Source organism: Cnephaeus nilssonii (assembly GCF_951640355.1).
Source record: "Cnephaeus nilssonii genome assembly, chromosome: 23".
Taxonomy (NCBI): Eukaryota; Metazoa; Chordata; class Mammalia; order Chiroptera; family Vespertilionidae; genus Cnephaeus; species Cnephaeus nilssonii.
This window is the reverse complement of record NC_137094.1, coordinates 11,362,217-11,383,561: the sequence shown is the minus strand read 5'-3', so window position 1 is coordinate 11,383,561 and position 21,345 is coordinate 11,362,217. Positions and strand designations below refer to the sequence as shown.

General features: G+C 40.8%; 1 protein-coding gene across 2 annotated transcripts in view; it reads right to left on the bottom strand.

Moving 5' to 3' along the window:
* Positions 1-9,558: 9,558 nt before the first annotated feature.
* LYPLAL1 (lysophospholipase like 1) overlaps positions 9,559-21,345 on the bottom strand; it is a 55,638-nt gene continuing 43,851 nt past the window's right edge. For both annotated transcript variants that reach the window (XM_079763455.1, XM_079763454.1), the window contains exons 4-5: positions 17,749-17,864; positions 9,559-16,962 (exon numbers count right to left, since the gene is read on the bottom strand). In XM_079763455.1, the coding sequence (XP_079619581.1) occupies positions 16,723-16,962; positions 17,749-17,864 (356 nt within the window). In that variant the 3' untranslated portion in view covers positions 9,559-16,722. The remainder of the gene's footprint in view (positions 16,963-17,748; positions 17,865-21,345) is intronic.

Genomic DNA, 21,345 nt, shown 5'->3' with positions numbered 1-21,345 from the left:
GGGTTCAATCCCCAGTGTGGGGCATGCAGGAAGCAGTTTCTTTCTCTCTGGCCCTCTCCCTTCTTCTCTGAAATCAGTAAAATTATATTTTAAAAAAAGAACCATATGATCAAAGTCAAGCCCCAACAATATTTTAATTGAGTTAGTATTTTCTTTTTCTCCGGACATCTTGGTCGAAGTGGATTATGATGTACACAAATGAGAGATCTTGTATTTCACTGTGTAAGAACTACATAGAAAGCCAGTGTGAAAAATGAATACTTTATGACAATCATTTTGGGTTGCTTCACCTTTTGGCTATTGTGAATAATGCTGCTGCGTACAGGGGGTACAAATATCTCTTTGAGACCCTGCTTTCATTTTTCTTTCTTTTTTTTTTTTTGGATATACACCCAGAAGGGGAATGGCTTGCTCATAAAGTAACTCCATTTCTACTTTCCTGAGGAAGTGTCATACTGTTCCAGAGCAGCTGCACCATTGACGCTCACACCAACAGCGCACAAAGGTTCCAGGTTCTCCACATCCTCGCCAACACTTGCTGTCTTTTTTTGATAGTAGCATCCCGATGGTTGTGAGGTCCCATTGCTCACTGTGGTTTTGATTTGCATTTCCCTAAGCCTTTGCACTCGCTTGCTTTTTCTTGATTCCTGCTACCGATGCTAACCGTGTTGAGTCACACTTGACATCCGAGTGCAAAAGGCTAATGCCTAGTGACGCTGAGCATCTTTTCACATGCTTCCTGGCCATTTATACATCTTCTTTGGAGAAATGTCTACTCAAGTCCTTTGTCCACTTTTTAATCTTTTTTGTTGTTGTTGTTGGCTTGGAGTTCTTTATATAGTCTGGGTCAGGGGTCCTCAAACGTTTTAAACAGGGGGCCAGTTCACTGACCCTCAGACCGTTGGAGGGGAGTCGGAGAGTGCGGTGCACATTCTACACATGCGCACTACGGGCCCAGGACGAGTCGGCTGCTAAGCAGGACAGGCAGCGGCAGCAAAAACACCCGGCGGGCCGGATAAATGTCCTCGGCGGGCCGCATGTGGCCCGCGGGCCGTAGTTTGAGGACCCCTGGTGGGTGTTAACCCACCCATCAGATATATGATTTGCAAATATTTTCTCCCATTGTGTAGACTGCCTTTCACTATGTGGATTGTGTCCTTTGATGTACAGAAGTTTTTGCTTTTGATATAGTCCAATTTATATTTACTTTTGTTGTCTATGTTTTTTGGTGTCGTATCCAAGAAATCATTGCCAAATTGCCAAATCAAAAGTTAGTAAGCTTTCTCCTGTTTTCCTCTTTAAGAATTTTATAGCTTAGCTCTTATGTTTAGGTATTGGATCCATTTGAGTTAGTTTTTGTATATGATGTAATGTAAGAGTCCAACTTTGTGTTACACTGCTTTTAAAAAATGTGTGTGTGTGCGCGTGTGTGTGCGCGCACGCGTGTTTAAATAAACTGTGGTGGGACTGTCTGGGATTGGGCATTCCTGTTGATTTACAGAAGAGCTGAGTCATCTAGAGGAGAGAACACCACTTTATCCAAATCTGTGTAATAAATATCTACCTAAAACCCCCAGGCTTTGGGTGACAGAGGTGATACCTGTTTATTTACAAGGAAAAGTATTTGTTTCTGAAACAAACACCTTATGACAGCTAAGACGTTAACATTTAGAATTTCAAGAGTAATCTTTGTTTCCTGAAATCAGACGGCAATTTTTATGGAAGAAAAATACCTACAGTAGAAACATGTAATTTGCAATACACATATATGGACAGATTCTATAGTGAAAATTCTGTACTAAGTCTTCTCTATCTGTGTGTCATGGGGAACAAAGGGAGAAAGATCTCTTTCTCAAAGCACTTAGTATTTAGTGAAAATAAGACAGCTAGTACCTGCCACGTAGAAATAATTACATATACACACTGGCAGTTGTTTGGCATAGCTTTTACCCTTATGAGAACATACATGTAGCTGCCAATAGAGATTGATGTTCGCCATGTAAGGGAGGCATGTCAAACTTGTCAAGAAATGCCAGAGAGGCTGCAAAGAAGTTGGTGCAGTCAAAACATCAGTCTGATTGTACTTCTCCAGAGTGTTTTCCCATCTCGTTAAAAAATGAAGATCCTGTTTTTTTATTTTTTATTTTATTGCTTAAAATATTACAAAGAGTAGCACATATGTCTCCTTTTTTTCTCCATTGACCTTCCCCCGGTCTCCCCTTCCCCCCCTCCAGTATCTTGTGTCCATTGGTTATGCTTATATGAATGCATACAAGTCCTTTGGTTGATCTCTTACCTTCCCCCCAATCAACCCTCCCCAGCCTTCATGCTGTATTTTGACAGTCTGTTCGATGCTTCTCTGCCTCTGTATCTATTTTTGTTCATCAGTTTATAATGTTCTTTATTATCCATAGATGAGTGAGATCATGTGGTATTTTTCTTTCATTGACTGGCTTATTTCACTTTGCATAATGGTAACTATATTTTTATTGATTTCAGACAGGAAGGGAGAGGGAGAGAGAGATACTGTAGAAACATCAATGATGAGAGAGAATCATTGATCAGCTGCCTCCTGCATGCCCCCTACTGGGGATTGAGCCTGCAACTTGGGCATGTGTCCCAACCAGGAATCGAACCGTGACCTCTTATGTCATAGGTGAATGTTCAACCACTGAACAACACAGGCCAGGCAAAAAATAAAGATATTTTTTATTTTCATGTTTTCCAGTTTGGGTGGTATTATTTTTAAAAATAGAAAGTAAAGGTATAATAATGAACATTTTCTATCATTTACTAGTGACATTTGTCCTTTAAAAATTACACGTCTATATGCACACATATTTGCAATTTTGTCATACATGTAACATATATTCCATACTATGTGTGTTTATTAATATGCATGCTTGTATGCATGTATGTATATATTTTTATATCAAGCTAATCTCTTCCTGAGAGAAAATACAAATATTTTCAGGGCAGAGAGAGACTAAATGGAGATAGATAGCATGGGTTTTGACGTCTTCATATTCATGCATTGTTTAGAGCTTAGGACAGTTCTCGCCGCTGCTTATAATTGCAGTGTTTGATGTGTGCAATGTTCTCCTGTAACATGTTTCAAACGACCCTGACTACATTCTCGTCATCTGGATCTCATCCCTAGGCATGCAAGATATTCACCCATGTGGCCCTCCATCTGTACAAAATTGTTAGGGGATCTTATGGATGATTTACTTAAAATTCCAAGCATTTCAATATTTTGGCAGGAGAGAGACTAATTTAAAAGTAGAATCCTATTTCTTTAGAGATGCTCCATACAAGTTCATTGTTATCATTTGTGGTTTCATTAGCTATTTTCAAGGATTACTCTAACCAAATTTTGACAAGTGGTTTTTTGAAAGGGCCTCTAAAAATGACTTCTGCATCTGAACCATGTCCACTTGGGTGGGTGGCCGAGTGGGATTCTGCGAATCCAGCATAATGACTGAATTGGGACTTGCCCTGGCGTGGTTCTCCTACAGAATTCAGCTCTTCATCTAGAAGTGCCCTTATGAAAACAACCTCCCACCAGCACCCTAGAAGGCTTCTTTGTACCAATCCCTGGGGATTTAAACTAAACAAATATAGATCCTAGCTGAGCAATTAGATAACTCTTCAGTTATTAAGAACCAACTGAGGTAATAGAATTAGGTTAAAGGAGACATAGATGGAGGCAGATTATTACATTTGGGGATTGGAAGTTGTCTGCTAAATTTTGATTACAATTACACCTAAGATTTTTATGTGAGATTAGCTTTGTATGTCTTTTCCCTGTATTTTGCTTTTAGATGCTATTGAAATAGATGGGCAGGACAATACAATCCTAGCTAAACTAATTTTCTTTTGACTAATGGATTGACATTATTAAACCAATCAAATAGCAGCAAGAAATGACCTGGCAGTTATTAAGTGGTTGAATAGTAGAACTAACTCAGGTCTTTTGTTCTTGTTTTCAAAACGGCCTCCTACACAATGGTTCATGACAGTCCATAAGAGCAAACTTGGAAAAATGAGGAGAAACACAGATTAAAATATTAACCAAAAGGAAAAATGGTCTGCTATAGGCTATTTGTGCCGCCCTCATCAAATTCATATGTGGCAATCCTAATGCCCCCTGGGATGAGAGGAGGGGATGAGGGCCTTTGGTACTTAGGTCATGAATAGGTGATTAGGTCATGAGGGAGGAGCCCTGGTGAATGGGATTAGTGTCTTCATAGAAGAGGCCCCTGAGCAAACCCTCTCCCCTGTCACCGTGAGAGGACACAGCCAGAAGTTGTCAGTCTGCATCCTAGACAAGGATTTCTGCCAGAACCCGACCATCCTGGCACCTTGATCTTAAACTTCCAGACTCCAGGAATGTGAGAAATAAATTTCCGTTGTTTATTATCCACCCAATCTGTAGTATTTTGTTACAGCAGCTTAAAGGACCTAAGACAGAGTCTATGTTTTCTATTTCATGTTGTTCCAAAGCATCCAAACTGATAAAATGTCCTTTAAAAATAGACATTAAGGAATGTGTTATTATTTAAACATATACGATTCTCCTTTAAGAAAACCATATTGTGGAGAAAGAGTGATACAATAACATTCCCCCTTTGCTTCTATAAGGTGTCAAAATCCAAGGATTATTTTTTAATGTCATCCTTCAACCAATTATTTTCATTGCCAAGTCCTATACAATCTAAAAACATTCCTGTGGCACTTTTCCAAAACCATTTGTACAGCAAAAGTTTCCATTTAAAGTCTATGTTTTCCTTCTCAGATGGGACACAGTAAATTTAAGGAAGAGTGGGCTGTTGAATGTGCAAGACGAGAAAATTCTCAAACACCGCAACTGAGCCAAATGAACAAAAAGATGCAACAACAACAAAAAATAGCATTGCAAATGTTAGTACTTAAAAGTCGGAAGGAACCCAAGTTCATTTCACAAACTAAGAAATATTAGCCAGGAAAAATATAATTTAGGTCAGAGTCCAAACACACCAGAAATCAACACCCAACTCCTGTTTTTGAAAGAGGAAGACAGAGTGCCAGGAAGTAAGTGGAGGTCATTCTGAAAAGATCTCATCCCTTCTGATCAGATTTAGACCTCCTCCAAGGGGGCAGGGACATGCCACACTAGATTGTAAGCTCCCTCAGGGGAGGGGTTTCCATCTGTGAGAGCTCATTGAATTAATAAATACATATTCTGTACTCTTGGTGGAATCGGGCCCCACCACAGGGATTTGAAGAGTTTAGAAAGAACAAATGTGGTTTTCTCCATATATCACTGCCCCAGCGGAAAGATAGAAGAGTTGGCCCAAGATTCAAACTAAAATACATAGAGCCTGACCTGTGTGGCTCAGTGGTTGAATAATAGAATCCTTTTTTATTTACTCCTTATCGTTCATAGCCTGGTTGACTATGAACCCAGAGATCATGGTTCAATTCCTGGTCAGGGCACATGCCTGGGTTGAGGGCTTGAGATCCTCAGTGGGTTGAGTGCAGGAGGCAGCCGATCAATGATTCTCTCTCATCATTGATATTTCTCTCTCTCTCTCCCTCTCCTTTCCTCCATGAAATCAATAAAAATATATCTAAAATACATATAAACATATTGTTCACACAGGCAGAGAACTTTGGCTAAGTATGACTTTAGCCTCGGGAAGATGGTGCCAGGTAACACAGTTCTGGAAAATAGGATGAAAAGAGAAGACAGCTGGGAGATTTCTGGGAAAGAGTATGTTACTTGAAAAAGAAGCGAGGAGACCTTTCTCGGGTCACAGCTTCTCTTTCTTCTTGCACTGAATTATGGGGGGTAAGAATGCACTAGTTGGCCCTCTGGTAGCCATTTGGCAACCATAAGGTGACAACTGTCAGGAAAAAGGCCAATATTCAGAATTGGGAATGGCAGAATGGACAGAAAAGGCTGGATCTTGAATGACAGCGTAGGACAGCTACACCAAACCTAAGAACCCTTCTCCAACTGCACTATGTGAGATTAGTAACTGTTTAGGTCATAGTCGACCAGAATTTCTACAGCCATAATCACTCTGTTCTGATCATTTTAATTTTTAATGTTTCAGAAGAGTCAGAAGGTATTTTATTATCATACAATATCTTTCATGCAAGGTAAGACATTTATGAATTCAGTTGACCAGGTAAGGAAAAAAAAAAAGGCTAAAGTAAGGCTATGCCAACGATAGTAGGGACTTATAATGGGGATATATAAGAGCCTCTTCAGAGTTGGACTCAAAGGTAGATATCCAGCAAGGAAGACTGGGTCTGGTGTTCAGAAGCAAGATTAGTTTCCGTTGCAAATATGTGAGCCAGACACATAGAAGGGAGTGTTTGATGCTCTCATGGTATAAAGACCCCCACCATGGCCAATTTCAAGGCACCAGCTTGTAAAATTTCTGAAAATTTTACAGTTGGGAGCCAGCAATAGCTGGCTCTAAAACCACTCAGAAGTAGAATAATCACTAATATTGAAATTGGATGTACATGCATGCACTCATTACATATATGAATATATGTATTGTATATGTATGTATATAGTATATATAGAAAATATACATATACATGCACACAAATACAGTTTTAAATGTGTGTATGTATGTAGATACATTTATCCCCAGTTCTTTCCACTGAGGGCCCGGTAACAGTAAACCCTGATAGAATGAGTGTACTTACTGTCCAGATCTTGATTTCTAAATTTCATGTTCCATGAAATTAGAACCAGCAGGCCTTGGAGAAATGATTGATTTGGTGGCTAGGGCAAGAAAAGTACAAGATGAGCCTGATACATCTCTCTGAGCTGTAAAATAACGCGATGTTCAGAGGAACATGTGAGGAAGGAAAGGCACATGTGAGAAGGAGACTGGAGCCAACTCAGAGAGACTCCACTGGCCAATTCTGAGGGATAACCTCAGTATCCAAAACAGAAAGACAAAAAAAGACAATGACATGTTGCAACCCATTGGATAGGAAGTTGATTCTGATATGAGTAAATCAGTAAGTTAACACTTTGATGAGGCATTAGATACTGCCATAGTCTTCAAATAGGTTTTCAATCCCCTGCGCTCTCTTCTGACCTCCCTATGCTGCTAAAGTTGGTAAGCTTGATGTGGTCCCAGAAGCCGCTTAAACTATCAGCATGTCTATTGGATTCTATTTTCCTCCTACGTCTCCCGGCCTTGGTAAAGTGGCCTTATGTAGTAGGTGTCCTGTGGGGGCCAGTGGCAGTGTCTCACTGGTCACCTGAGCTGGGTTCTCAAGGAGTGTCCCTTGTGTGTGTGGAGGGGTGCCCTCCTGTTGTAATTGAGTCTCATTGCTGTTGGCACTTCACTGGGAGGGACTGCCCCTCGTGCTGATGGGTTGTGAGGGATTGACCCTCAGGCTGATTGGCTGTGAGGCATTGATCCTCAGGCTGATTGGCTGTGAGGCATTGACCCTCAGGCTGATTGGCTGTGAGGCATTGATCCTCAGGCTGATTGGCTGTGAGGCATTGATCCTCAGGCTGATTGGCTGTGAGGCATTGATCCTCAGGCTGATTGGTTGTGAGGCATTGACCCTCATGCTGACTGGCTGTGAGGGACTGACCCTCAGGCTGATTGGCTGAGAGGACTGGCCTTGACCACAGTGGAGGAGCTGCTGTGCAGGGCCTGACCCTATGCATAGGATTTGCTTCTGGGGGCGCTGCTGCCTGCTGAGTCTGCCCTTTGAGCGTGTCACTTGGGGAGGTGGCTGGGTGGTGCTCTGGCCTGGCCTGAAGTGGCCACTGGGTGTGTTGGTTCTGAAGCCTCTTGAGAGGTGCAGGCCTTGGGTCCCGGGTCCGGGTGAAGCCGCGCGCACCTGGGTCCAGGTGAAGCTGGATCCCGGGTCCGGGTGAGGCCACGTGCCCCTGGGTCCGGGTGAAGCCGTGCCCCTGGGTCCGGCCGAGACCAAACCAGAGGGAGTCGGACCTGCATTACCACCATTTGTCCACCATCCAGAGCTGAGGGGTCAGTGCCGACATGTACACATAAGGAACTGGTGGACATTGATATTGGGTCTCAAAAGAACTGTTGGTCCAGAAAGAAACTCACTACAGACTGATTCATTTGCCTGTCAGCATAACTATTATTGCTCGTCTCACATTCAGTTCTTATAAGTATATCTCTAGTGACACATGATCTCGCTCATCTAGGGGAAATGATGAACAACATAGACTGATGGACAAGAACAGAACCAGAAACAAGGAGGCATCGATCGGACTATCGGGCCTCTGAGGGAGGATAGGGGAGGGTGGGGGGAGGGGGGAGAGATCAACCAAAGGACTTGTGTGCGTGCATATGAGCCTAACCAATGGTTTAGTTCAACGGGGGATTGGGGCATCTGTGGGGAGGGGTGTGGGATGGGAATGGGGGGATGAGGACAAATGTGTGACACCTTAATCAATAAAGAAATTAAAAAAAAAAGAGAGAGAGGTGCAGGCCTAGGTCACCTGCCACCTGTGCCCTGCCTGGGCCACCTGGTATGAGCTACAAAATGATCTGCAGATGGTTAGCACCTGTGCTGGGCTTGAAGGTGCCTGGGAGCAGCTAAGCTTCGAACTGAGCCCGGCTGCCGCTGGTGCCTGTTTGGGGCTGCTTAGCAAGGGGTCCGGGGCACACCAAGGTCAGGTGCTGCTTGTTTAGTTTGTAGACTCTTGAGAAATTTTAGGAAAGTCCACAGCATGAGCCAAGACAGGCCATTTGTATGGAAAAGCCATTGGGTACAGCCTGGATGGGCCCACAAGTTGGGTGGGGTGGTCTCAGGGAATCACCAGGGTGAGGCCAACAGCATTAGCCAGGTGGATGGAGACTGGGATGTGGCTCACACCTGTGCCTGCAGGGGGAGGGCTCAGCAAGAGTAATGGCTTCTGCCAGCAGTGCTGTCTGGGAAAAAGCTGCTCCCCGCGCCCCCTCCGCCTCCCCTTCCCCAGCCCTTGCTGGACAATGCAGTTCCTTTTCTCCCTGTAAGTTTTTGGTGCATTTCGAGGTTCTGCCCAGCGCTGGAGCTCAGAGCGAGTAAGGCCTTTACCAGGTAAGTCCGTGCGAGGCCTTCACCAGGAATGCCTGGGTCTCCAGCAGCCTGTCTCACTCAGCCACAGTCCCTGTTGGTTTCCAGACAGAAATTATGGGGGATTTCTCCTCTTGGCCCTGTACTTCTGGGCTGGGCGGGGGGTGGGGGGCACCCATGTTGTTGCAAATGGCTCCTCAGGGGTGACCTCCACTGCTGAGATATCCCTCCCAATTTTTAATGCCACATGTGGGCCTGGGACCTGCCTATTCCGTGTATCTGCTCCTGCTGCCAGCCTTGTCGTGGCTTCTGTATATCCTCGGTTTTAGGACTTACCTGTTCAGCTAGATTCTAGTTGGTTTTCAATGATGGTTGTTCTGTAGTTTAGCTGTAATTCTGATGTGGTTGTGGGCAGGTGAGTATTGCATTTACCTACTCTGTCATCTTGACTGGAAGGTCACCATGGTTTTATAAAAGTTTTTGAAATTTATTGGATAACAGTAGTTAATAACTGTATTAAGTTTAAAGTGTACAATTCTATAATGTATCATCTACACATTGCATTGTGGGCACATCATCCCAAATCTAGTCTCCTTCCGTCACCATATATTTGACTTTTTACCATCTTCATCCTCCCCACCTTCCCTCCTGGTAACACCCTTGTTTTCTGTGTCTATGAGTTTGTTGTGTTAATTTGTTGCTTTCTGGTTTATATTCCATGTTAGGAGTGAAATCAGAAGGTTCTGTCCTTTTCCATTTGACTTATTTTCCTTAGCGTGATACTCTCAAGATTCATCTTTTGTTATGGCCGAGTAGTATTCCATTGTATATATGAACCACATCTCTTGTCCAATCATCTGCGTGGGTTGTTTCTGTGTTAGGCTTTTGTGTATAATGCTGCAATGAACATAGGAGTACATATATGTTAATGGATAAATGTTTTCAAGTTGTTTGGGTAAATATCCAGAAGGGGGATTGCTACATCATATGGTAACTCTATTCTTAATTTTCCATTTCCACCAGCAGTGAATGAAGGTTCCTTTTTCTCCACAACCTCTCCAGTGCTTATTACCTGTCTTGTTGATAATGTCATTCTAACATGTGTGAGGTGGTGTTGCATTGTGGTTATGATTTGCATTTCCCTAATAGCTAGTGAAGGTGAGCATCTTTTCATGTATCTTCTGGCCATTTGCATGTCTTGGTAAAGTGTTTGTTTAGGTCCTCTGCCCATTTTTACTAGGATTGTTTTGTTGTTGTTGAGTTGTATGAGTTCTTTATATATTTTGAATAGCAACCCCTTATTGAAGGTATTGTTTGCAAATATCTTTTACCGTTTGGTTTGTTGCCTTTTTGTTTTGTTGATGGTTTCTTTTGCTGTTATTTGCCAACATTTTGACTGCAAAGTGTTGTCTTCATAAAAATTAAACTCAGGGGGAACTAAGGTGAAGAAAGGACCACATCCTGGATTCTTATAAAGTAGATTTCATTGTATTTCCTCTGGAATTTAACAGTGAAAGAAGCCAGCAGGACATAAGTATGCTATGATCCATTTATTGCATTTCTATTGTGTGCCAATCACTGCACTAGGCACTGAGGAGAAAAAAATAGGCAGCCCTTGTTCTTGAGTTCAAAATTTGGATAAAGACAGAAACACGGAGAACTTCAACTTCTGCCAAAGACAAGTGGGTGAGGCATTGGGTTACTCAAAATCTGTCCTGAAAGTTAAGATATTGTCAGTCGAAGGAGGGGGAGAGGGCATTTTAAGTGGAGGGAATAATATGATAAAAGGGAAGCTGTGAAAAAGATTGGCGGGGCTAGGGAGTTTCGGTATGGGGGAAGCATTGTGGGAGTGAGCGAGAGTGTGTATGTGTGTGTCTTCACGTGCACTGTGGGATGGAAGAAAAGAGGGGCAGGAGATGGAGCTGAAATACAAGGCGGGGCTAGATTTTGAAGGGGTTTACTCTTTAGCTAAAGAATTCTAATTTCATTCTGAAGACAGTGCGGAGCCGGCAGGGGGTTGTTAGGAAGTGGGGAAGGCCAATGACACTGGCGGCAGGTTGGAGAAGGAGCAGACCGAGAGACCAGAGGTGGCGAGACCCACCAAAGGCAGAGCCGATGAGCATGGTTTAGAGGGCAAAATGGAAAGATGTTGCTTTGAGAGAACATCAAAAGGATTGTTGACTGACACGATGAAAAAATAAGACGGGGAAGGGTAGAGCAGGATACAAAGACATTGTTATGTGGAGGGAAAGTCATTTAAAACAGATCATACAACAGGTGAAGCAGGTTCAGGAAACAAGTAATAATTCTCAGCTGTGCTGGGCTCTTTGCATTCAATTTCACAACAAGCCCATTTTATGGGCGAGGGAACAGAGTTGGAGAGATATGTGGCTTTAACCTAAATCACACATTTGGTAAGAGTGAAGATTTTGCATTGTTTTGAATATAGTACATGTATAATGGTTGTCTGAAAACCAGGTGGGGAGACTCGGCAGGGAGTCTGAAACACAGATGTGGAGCTAAAGTGTGAGCATGGGCCAGCGGTATGGTCATGCGGCCCGAGATGTAGTCTTGAGGCCAGTGATCTGAACCCCAGAGCCGGAAGACCACCTAGAGAGAGAATAGAAAAAGCCAAAAGGAGGAGCCTCCACATGAAGGGACTAACAGGGAAGGAGCCACTGACAGAGCAGTCATGGTCCAGAGAGCCTAGAAAAACTAGGCCAGAAGGCATCAGTGTCTAGAATCAGGGGTTAATAAGCAAAGTGTCACATCCTATAAAGATGTCAAGTAAGATAAGGACTGTAATAGACTATGGATTCAGAAATTGAAACTGATAGAAATGATTTGTAATCTCTTAAAGCTCTGACTAAAATATTAGGCTTGCTGCTCTGGACAAGCCTAATTAGAACATCATCCCAATACTTCAAGGTTGCAGGTTTGATCCCTAGTCAAGGCATATACAAGAATCAACCAATGAATGCATAAATACATAGAACTCATAGATGTCTCTCACTCTCTGTCTGTCTCTCCCTTGCTCGCTCTCCCCCCCGCCCTTGAAAATTAAAATAAAAAAAGCTTAGGCCTGCTGTTACATTGAGGCAGAGGGAGAGATCACTAACATTCCTTTAGAACAGCGGTCGCCAACCTTTTGGACCTCACGGACCACCAGTTGGCGACCACTGCTTTAGAAAACAGAACAAAAGAAGCAGGAATATAAGATGTCTACAAAGGAAAGGAAATAGTTGTGAATCTAAAACGCCTTCAATTCAGTGAATTTTTAGCCACCCTTTCTGAATGCTACCACTATGGCAGTGTGGCCCAGTGCACAGAGTGTAAGAGGGAGATTATGTTTCCCCAGGAGCTAAGTGTTCACCACTTCACTTCTCCAGGCCTCAGTTTCTATGTGTGAAATGGCAATCTCTGAATTCCCTCCAGCAATTGAAATATTTTGATTCTATGGCAGAACTAAGACAATGCTAACCAGCTGTTCTGACTCTTGCCTGACATTTCACAGGATAATTAGGAAACCTAAAAAAAAAAAAAAGCATTTCAGTTACTATTGGAAATTGATATATCTTTCATTTGCTATTGACAAATCCTGTTTTTAGACTTGACTTGAGAGCATTGCTGTTGAATTGAAATTTTAAAAGAGAACCATTTATTTGCTTCCACCAGTTGCATGCCGTGAACGTTGGTTTAACACTTCTCTCTTATGTCATAGAGAAACTGGCTTAATAGTTAATGCCCAAGGGAAAGACTTCTGTCTTTCATGGACATCCCCACCCAATATTTCAATTTCAGTAATTTTATTGGCAAAAGAGAACATACCAAGACGTGCCAAAATTAATACGTCAATGAACTAATATGTCAAGTGTGTCTCTAGCTTCAATTGGACAAGCCAACAACTGACTAGAAAAAATTGGGATGGGAAGAAAGAGGGAAACAAAATGAAAACAGTGATTTTAAATGTAGTACTATGCCCTTACAAGTAGGGAGTGAAGCACCAAAACAAAGAAACAATGATGAATTAGCTGCACTAACAGAAAATGAAGTAACGAGCTATTTTGAAATCACTGCTACAGGAATTTAGAGTAGAATGCAAAAGAATCAAACTTTCTCATCACTTCCTAACGAAACAAAAAAAAGAGAAAGATCCCAGAGGCTCTGAACTAAACTATTGGCAAAAACATAAGTCACTAATGGGCATTTTGCCCAAAATATGATTTCTTCAAAACAGGATGTCCACTATTCATCACAGAACCATTAATTCAATTCCTAATATAAAAATCACATATGGTTTTCACAACCCATTCAAAACAAAAGACCTAAATAAAATCACAAATGCAATGTACATAATTTAGGGGTAGTACGAAGAAAATATATCTTGAAATCATGTTTTACATTTTTATAAAAGTCCACTCAATATCTCCAAAGAAATTGCACACTCATGTTGTAATGTATTCAAGGACTAGACAGGAAAGAACAGGGTGATCAACAGAATTTGAGGGAAGACCATGGGAAGTGGTAGTGAGCATTTTGACCAAATTGTATGGTCAACTGGGGAATCAATGGCTTTCCACCTTATTTCCTCTTCATGAGGGAAAATTAGGGAGGCAACTGTATGTGCAAGGGGACCAGGTCTTGCATGATTTGGAAAGAGGTAAAAGAGCTCAGGATAACTGAGAACGAATACACTCTCAGCCCAGTGGCTAAGGGACCAGAATTGGATTGGAGATTATCTATGTAAAATATTTAGAAATATATCCTAGACACAGGTTAGTTTGTGGAGAAAGATTTGTAACTAGTACATGCACACACCCCTCCTTCTCTGGCAAAACGAGTAATACCTTAAATTTGTTTAATTTTACATTTTATTAAAAGCATTTATTTACACATGCTATATACCTTGATCCTCACACAAAAGTTTAACCAAGGAGTACACTGTAGTAGAGACTGAGATTTACCCTGGAATATGTGATTAAGTGACAGGACAAGTATTCATTTAAAAAAAAAAATCTGGGTTCCTTTCCCTTATACTATATTTGGTTTGTATACACTCAATACTTATAGGCCTGACACCCTTATCTATGACATGTATATATGTTACTCTTAGAACAAACTGTAGTCCTAAGGGTTTTAAACATGTGTGACCCTTGTATACTCAATCCAATGCAAGAAGTTGAAGGTTATTAAAAGCTTAAGATAATTAAACCACTGCACAAAATGAATCTTTTAGATTTTTATTAAATTCTGTCTCTCTCCCCTCCCCTCTCTCTGTCCCTTCCTCTTTAAAGGTAAAGTTTATAACTTCAAATAGAGAACTGAAGAGGCTTCTGCGTGGGACCAAGATGGAGAAACAGGGACCAGATTTATTCGACCTGAAACAACTAACAAGCTGGGCCACTTACATGATTCCAGATGTTGGGCTCTGGCAGCACAGGACAGCCATCCCTTATGAAGGAGAAACAAATGAGGTGAGCGCTACAAAGGCCCAGCTAGTGTGGGGAGGGAGAGCCCAGAGCTCACAGAACAGAATGTCAGAGAGCGGCAGAGTATGGACCATCAGGTGTGTGTGAGGGAAGCAGGAGCCACCGGAAGGGAACAGTCAGCGGGGTTCACGGAGGGCTTGGGAAAGGCTAAGTTCCCATCAGCCAGATGAAACCTCACACGGCAGCGAGCATCAGCTCGAGTCCTCAAAGACGTGTTGCCTGATAGTGGAATACAGTTAGTCCTGAGCAAAACTGCTTTGGTGCCATCTAAGAAGACAACAGTGTAAGATCTTCAAAGTAATGAAAGAAAACCTCATTAACCTAGAATTCTATATAGCTTTTAAAAAGAAAAATACCATTTTTTTCAGACATGCAGAAGTTGAAAAAATTCAACAGCAGCAGAGACCTGCACTACCATAAATGTCATCTACTATTTCAGGCAGAAGGAGAATGGCACCATGTGGAAATCTGAAAATACATTAAGGAATGAAGAGCAATGGAAAAGGTAAGTAATTAAGTGGGTAAATGTAAAACTCTTGATAAAAGAGGAACAACATTACAATCTGTTTTTCAGACTTATTACAATGCTACAGTAATCAAGTCAGTGTGGTCTTAGCATAAAGACAGACAGTAAATCCATGGAACACAAGAGAGTCCGGAAAGTACCCTACATGTGCTTCAACAACTGAACTTTCAACACCGCTGCAAAAGGCCAGTCGGTGGAGAAATGACAGTCTTTCCAACAAGTGGTGCTGGAGTAATTGGATATGCAAAAAATGACCCTTGATACTTACTCTTCCCATATATAGAAGCTTACTTGAAATTGACCACAGACTACATCTAAGATCTAAAGCTATAAAACTTCCAGTAGAAAATATGAGAAAAATCTTAGTGACCTTGGCTTTCTTAAACATGACATTAAAAGCACAAAATATAAATTAAAATATTAATAAACGTTTGTTCCTTGAATTACACTGGCAAGAAAAAAAAATGCAAGCCACAGACTAAATTTTGTAAAACATCTAACATAGGATTCGTTTTCCCCAAAACATAATTGGTGCCTAGCAGGTATAGAAAATCTCTTACAGAGCATCAAGACAAGCAGCCTGATAAAAACGGGCAAAAGATTTGATTAGATATATAACTAAAGAATTTATACAGATTACAAGTAGGCATATAAAACTGCTTAATGAGGAAAATGCACCAGGTGATACACCGACTAGATGGGTAAAATAGAAAAGATGGAGCATACCTGGGCTTCTAGGACTAGAGCAGTGGCTTCTTCTAACAGAGCGCTCTGCTGAGGATCAGGAGGCCTGCAGTCTAGGCCTGGCTCTCCAGGCTTCGGGGAAGTCTTTCATCCTCCTAGCCCTACTGTCAAATACCAATGACAGCTACTCAGTCTACTTTACCAAGCTCTTGTGATGGTCAAGTGAGACCCGGTGCAGCCACTTCGTAAATTGGAGTAAATGTTATTCTGTCAAAAGCTACATAGACATGAGTCACTTTGGAAAGGCAATTTAAAGAAAGTGATAGGAAAGATACATAATACATACCATGTTAGGTCTTTTCATATTTCCTTATTGCCCTTAAACTATTTTGAATTACTTTAAAAAATTTTAATATTTACTTAAAAGGTCTACAAATACAGGATGTCCCCCAAAAATGTATACACACTCTGAATAAAGGCAGTGTTTATTAAAATACATTTCATTTTCAAAATGTAATAGAAATCAGCTGCTAAAGTGTGTATACATTTTTGGGGGATACCCTGTACTTACAAAAAATGACTCTAAAAATAATATATAATTTGTCTAAATTAATGTTTACCATAATAACATTGTACTATTCTCTATGGTGCTAAGCATTATAATAACAAATAAGTTGGTAAACTGTTGATATTTCTTAATATTTTAATTATCATTAACCACATAATTTGGCAGTAAAAACCACTTTTCACGAAGGCATGATATATTTGTTAACAACTGAATCCTTTTTTAAAACGTTTTTATTGATGAGAGAGAATCATCGATCGGCTGCCTCCTGCACGCCTCTTCCTGGGGATCAAGCCCACAACCTGGGCATGTGCCCTCACCGGAGTCGAGCCTCAATCCGGTTCGTGGGTCGACACTCAACCACTGAGCCACAACAGCCAGGGCAACAAGTCAGTCTTGATTTACTCCTTTTGCCTCTCCATTTCTCCTGGCAGCTTTGCAAGAACCCATGCCTTCAGTTTCTCTAGCTCCCCTGTGCTTAGCTCATGGAAAAGCCCTGGGAAACTATGGAACTTGGTGCTCACCCCCAGAGCCTGTAAGGCCGAGTTTGTCTCTTTCCCCCAAGAATGAAGGACGAGCTCGTCAGCAGTCCCGTGGCACTGGAATAGCTCGGGGAGCGCGCCATCACGCTTCTGAAGAGCCTAGAGGAGGACGGACCAGTTGAAAGGTTAAAGGACAGAATGCTTGCAATTCAGAGAAAGCGGGGCAAACTCCAATTTTACCAAAGCTTTAATATTTAAAGGGAGAAAAGAGGTAGAGATGGTGCTGTCCCCGGGACCACTGGTGGGCCTGACACTTGGGCTCTGTTGTGTGTGACGTGTGACCTGCATTTGCTCCACCGAGGACTGTCTCAAACGGTCCACGCGTTTCCCAAGGAGACTTGGGAAGACAGATCTCTTTGGAGATGGAGGGACAATCGAGGGGAAACATACGTTCTAGTTCTCATTTCTACGTCTGCCATTTCTGCTGTTGGTCATAAAGCTGCAACACTACCACAGTCATAAGGGGGACGCTGCTGTGAAACAGCTGTCAGCAATGCAGTAGGTCGTTTTGATTCTGTTCATGAAATGAGCAAACTTAGCAAGAATCATCTATAGGGTGTCCCAAAAATGTACACACATCTTTACTGGCTGGTAGTATTTTAATAAACACTGCCTTTAAAATTATTCAAAGTGCGTGTACACATTTTTTGGGAAACCCTGTATATGAAGGATCCACGTGTACCACAGTTGCGTTGTTTTTCTCCTTCCCCTTTGACACCTGGCTTCACAATATTCTTCGTGCAGGACATTTGATTAATTACTGGCTGGAATAAACCATAGGACTAACTTGGCCTTGAACTGTTAGTTATCAACTTTGTTTTAGTTTCAATGTGTGACTATTTCATGTATTTTCCTGTTGTTTTTATTTTTAAAGCTGGCACTTACCTGGTAAACAGCAGAGGTTTTGTTCAGGAAACTGGAAAGAGCAAACACTCCTGCCACGTCTTGATGATTTCTATACGCCACATGCATCGCCATGCACCCTCCCATGGAAAAGCCTCCTGGAAGAAGTAAGAAGAGTTCACTCTCAGAAGCAGAACACGTGCAACAACACTTCACAACAAGATACATCTGTGCCAGTCTTCCTCATACTCTGTAAAAATAGGTGAAGACAGACCTGTAAAGATGTGGCACTAAGTTAGTCTACTTCAGATCTCACAGATAAAGACCAGCTATGAGTCCCATCCATGTCATCACTGGGAAGGATGTTTAGTAATTAAAAAAAGAGCTAGAATTGAACAAAGCGATCATGTTTATCAAGTAAAAAGATTTATAATTCAAAATATGAGTCATGGTGCATTTTTATACTTATAAAGTCCTCACAATGCTGCTAGAATTAATCACATGCATCTCTTGCCAAGTTAGAAGCTATACTGCTAGTGCCTGTCACCAACAGATGCTTAGTGACCTCTGAAAGATAATCAAAGACTGGGTGAGCTAGTTAAAACATTTTTGGATTACAATATTATTTTGAAAACTGACTGACGATGGTATAATTGAAACACACACACACATATATATTTACTCATTTGACAAGCCTTGTTTTTACCTGCAAGCACTGTGCTGCACATTGAAGATATGCAGATTAATATACACAAAGCTAGCGTTCCCTTGGGCAGCACATGTGTGAAAATACATGGACCCTCATGTTTGAGGGGGAAACAGAGACATCATAATGGAGACACAGCAGAGAGGGTGACCCAACCTCAGGTTAGAGACTTGGTATGATATTCCCTGTCCTGAGTCAGTTATTTCATGAGAAATACAAAAAGTAAGCTGCACACTTGTGGAAATAGAAAAATATACTTTGGTATAGAATTCAGAGCTTGTAATTTCCAGCCTCCTGCTTTATTTCAATTAACAAAGTATAAAGCTGAGCCCTTAGAGACTGTAAATTTGAATTTACTTCAATCTCCTTTAGAGCTGAAGGGAGCTTTAGCCACAGGAGATTAGATGACCTGGGTAAGGCTGCACCCCTAATTTCAGCTGTAAAGCTAGGACTTGTGAAACCCAGATTCCTTGCTGATACTTATTAAAATAGAACTACTTTACTGAGGCAGGCTGGTAATATTATTCTGGACCCAGGGTACAAATCTATGAGTAAAGATTACTAGCCTTGGGAAGTTCAGATTTTTAAAAAGGGCACAGTATGATACATATTACACCTGTGGTTTCAGCAGAGAATCAGAAGGAAATAATAGGGTCTCACCAGTAGCAGCAGCTCACCATGGATGGGAACAACTTGAAAGGCTCTTTCAAAACCACTCCCAGATGCAGATACATCTAATTAGAGGCTCACGAATAAGCCAGGTGGGGGAGTAGGGAGCATATATATCTTAGAATTGTATGTAAACTTTGCATTTGTGCATCACATTTCAAAAAATGTTAAAAGCCCCGGCATTTTCTACGAATTTGTGCATTAAAACATCTTTGCCGTGTCCCATTAAAACATGAAGAGCTTACTGTATACAAGATTATTTCATTTCCAGTAAAATTAGCTGAACCAGAAGATCTCTAGGGTTTCCATCACATTTTAAAACCTCTTCTATAAATGCTTAATAAGCACTTGTAAAAGTTCAAACAGCAAGGACTTTCAAAATTTACAGTTATTATAATTACAGAACTTTACTTTCAGTTTGGGAATAAGACTCCATACTTCTCAGAATATACTTTTAGCCTTTCTTTAAAGTTCACAAAATTGATCTTAGCAAATGCTCACCTTCTACTTCCTTCTCTTCTGATCTCCCCTCTTTTCACCCTTTACTGACAAAATGAATTCAAAGTTGCTTATCAAACACATTGTTAACAATACAATTACATCTTTAAAATGAGGGGAAGATGAGAAGGGTTGGGGAGAGACCAAGAGGTCAAGAAGAACAAAAGAGAAAGGGAGGGGCAGCATAATTAGGGGTGGGACTGGGCATTTAACTGCTTCCCTGTAGCAAGGCAATACTCCTTAACAGAAAAAGCACACCAAGTTGTACTGGCAACTTTTCCTAGCACTGAATTACTGGGTGGAATTTATCAAGTAGATCTTTATTATCAAACAAACCTTTTACATGCAGCCACTTCTGCTCTGACTCTATAACAGTCCAGGGCAGAAGACAACCCCCACTAGACTATCAGGGTCATGTGAGCAGGGATTTTTGTATATTTTATTCACTGATGTACCTACCCTCCCTAAGCACAGAACAGTGCCTTGAACATAGTAGGTGCTTAATAAATACTTAATGAACATGAATAAATGAACAGCCAACTGCAGTTCCCATCAGGATATTTCTGCAAGGTGACAAATTTACATCACCAGGACTTGTAGCCTAACAACAACCACAAACAGAAAACATTTTCCAAGTAGGAAATGTAATTATGAACAAACATAAATGCATCCTGCAAGCATTTAACCTCAAGTTCAATTCTCATAACTTATAAGGGAGACAAATGTACTCACTGAAATCTTATTATTTAAAAATGTAATGTATGTCCCTTACCCATTTATACTCTCAGGGGGTAATCTGCAATTTCTCACCAGCCATCTCTGACAATGCAGTCACCTTTAGCATCGGACACTGCTATGAAAAGGGACTTTGTGTATTTTTTTAGAATAGAAAAACATTTAACACAAAGGGCTAGTTATTTGAATTCAATTTCCATCTAAATGTCTAAAATGCAATATAAAATATACTGTTCAATAAGTAAATACCAAATAGTAAACTCATTGTAGGTAATGGTTATAATGTATATTTATAGTTGCTGGCAAAGTATTAAAATGTCAAGAGTTAACATTTCAACATACATTTAAGATTAACGAGCTGAATAAAACATGTTAAAAAATAATAAACCTAGTTTTTATGAACTCCTTAAATAAAATAAAACAGAAACAATATATAAAAAAAACTGTACTGGGAAAAATAAGTTAATCTATCCGAAACAAAATCCAGAGGAAAAAATACTTACAACTCAAGTTTACTATCAATTGAATAGGATTTTAAAAATGTAATAAAATCTGCCCTCCCTCCAAATTTCAACAATTCTTCCATTTAATTATATGTTATGCTTCAGACAGAACTGTGATAAAGTCTCAAAAGATTTGAGATTATATGTTTATATATTTGTATATTTTCTCTCACACAAAATTTATAGGATAACCAAAATATTTATCATCTATGCAAAACGGTTAGAACAGCAGTTCCACTGCTTGAAAATCCTGATAATAGTTGTTAAAGAAACAGAAGTTGCTTAATTAAGACATACATGAGTTAAAAGCAAGTAGGATGCTATCATTCTTAAATTTTAGCTCCAAGAAAGAGCTACAGAAGACACTTGTATTAAGTCAGGACAAGGGACCCTGGAAATGCTGGTGGCAGGCATGTTCATCTTGGTAATTCCAACTATCCCTTCATTTTTATTTTAAAGTTTATAAAATCAATATATTAGTATATACCCATTATATAAAGTGTTTCCATCATACAGACAGAAATAAAT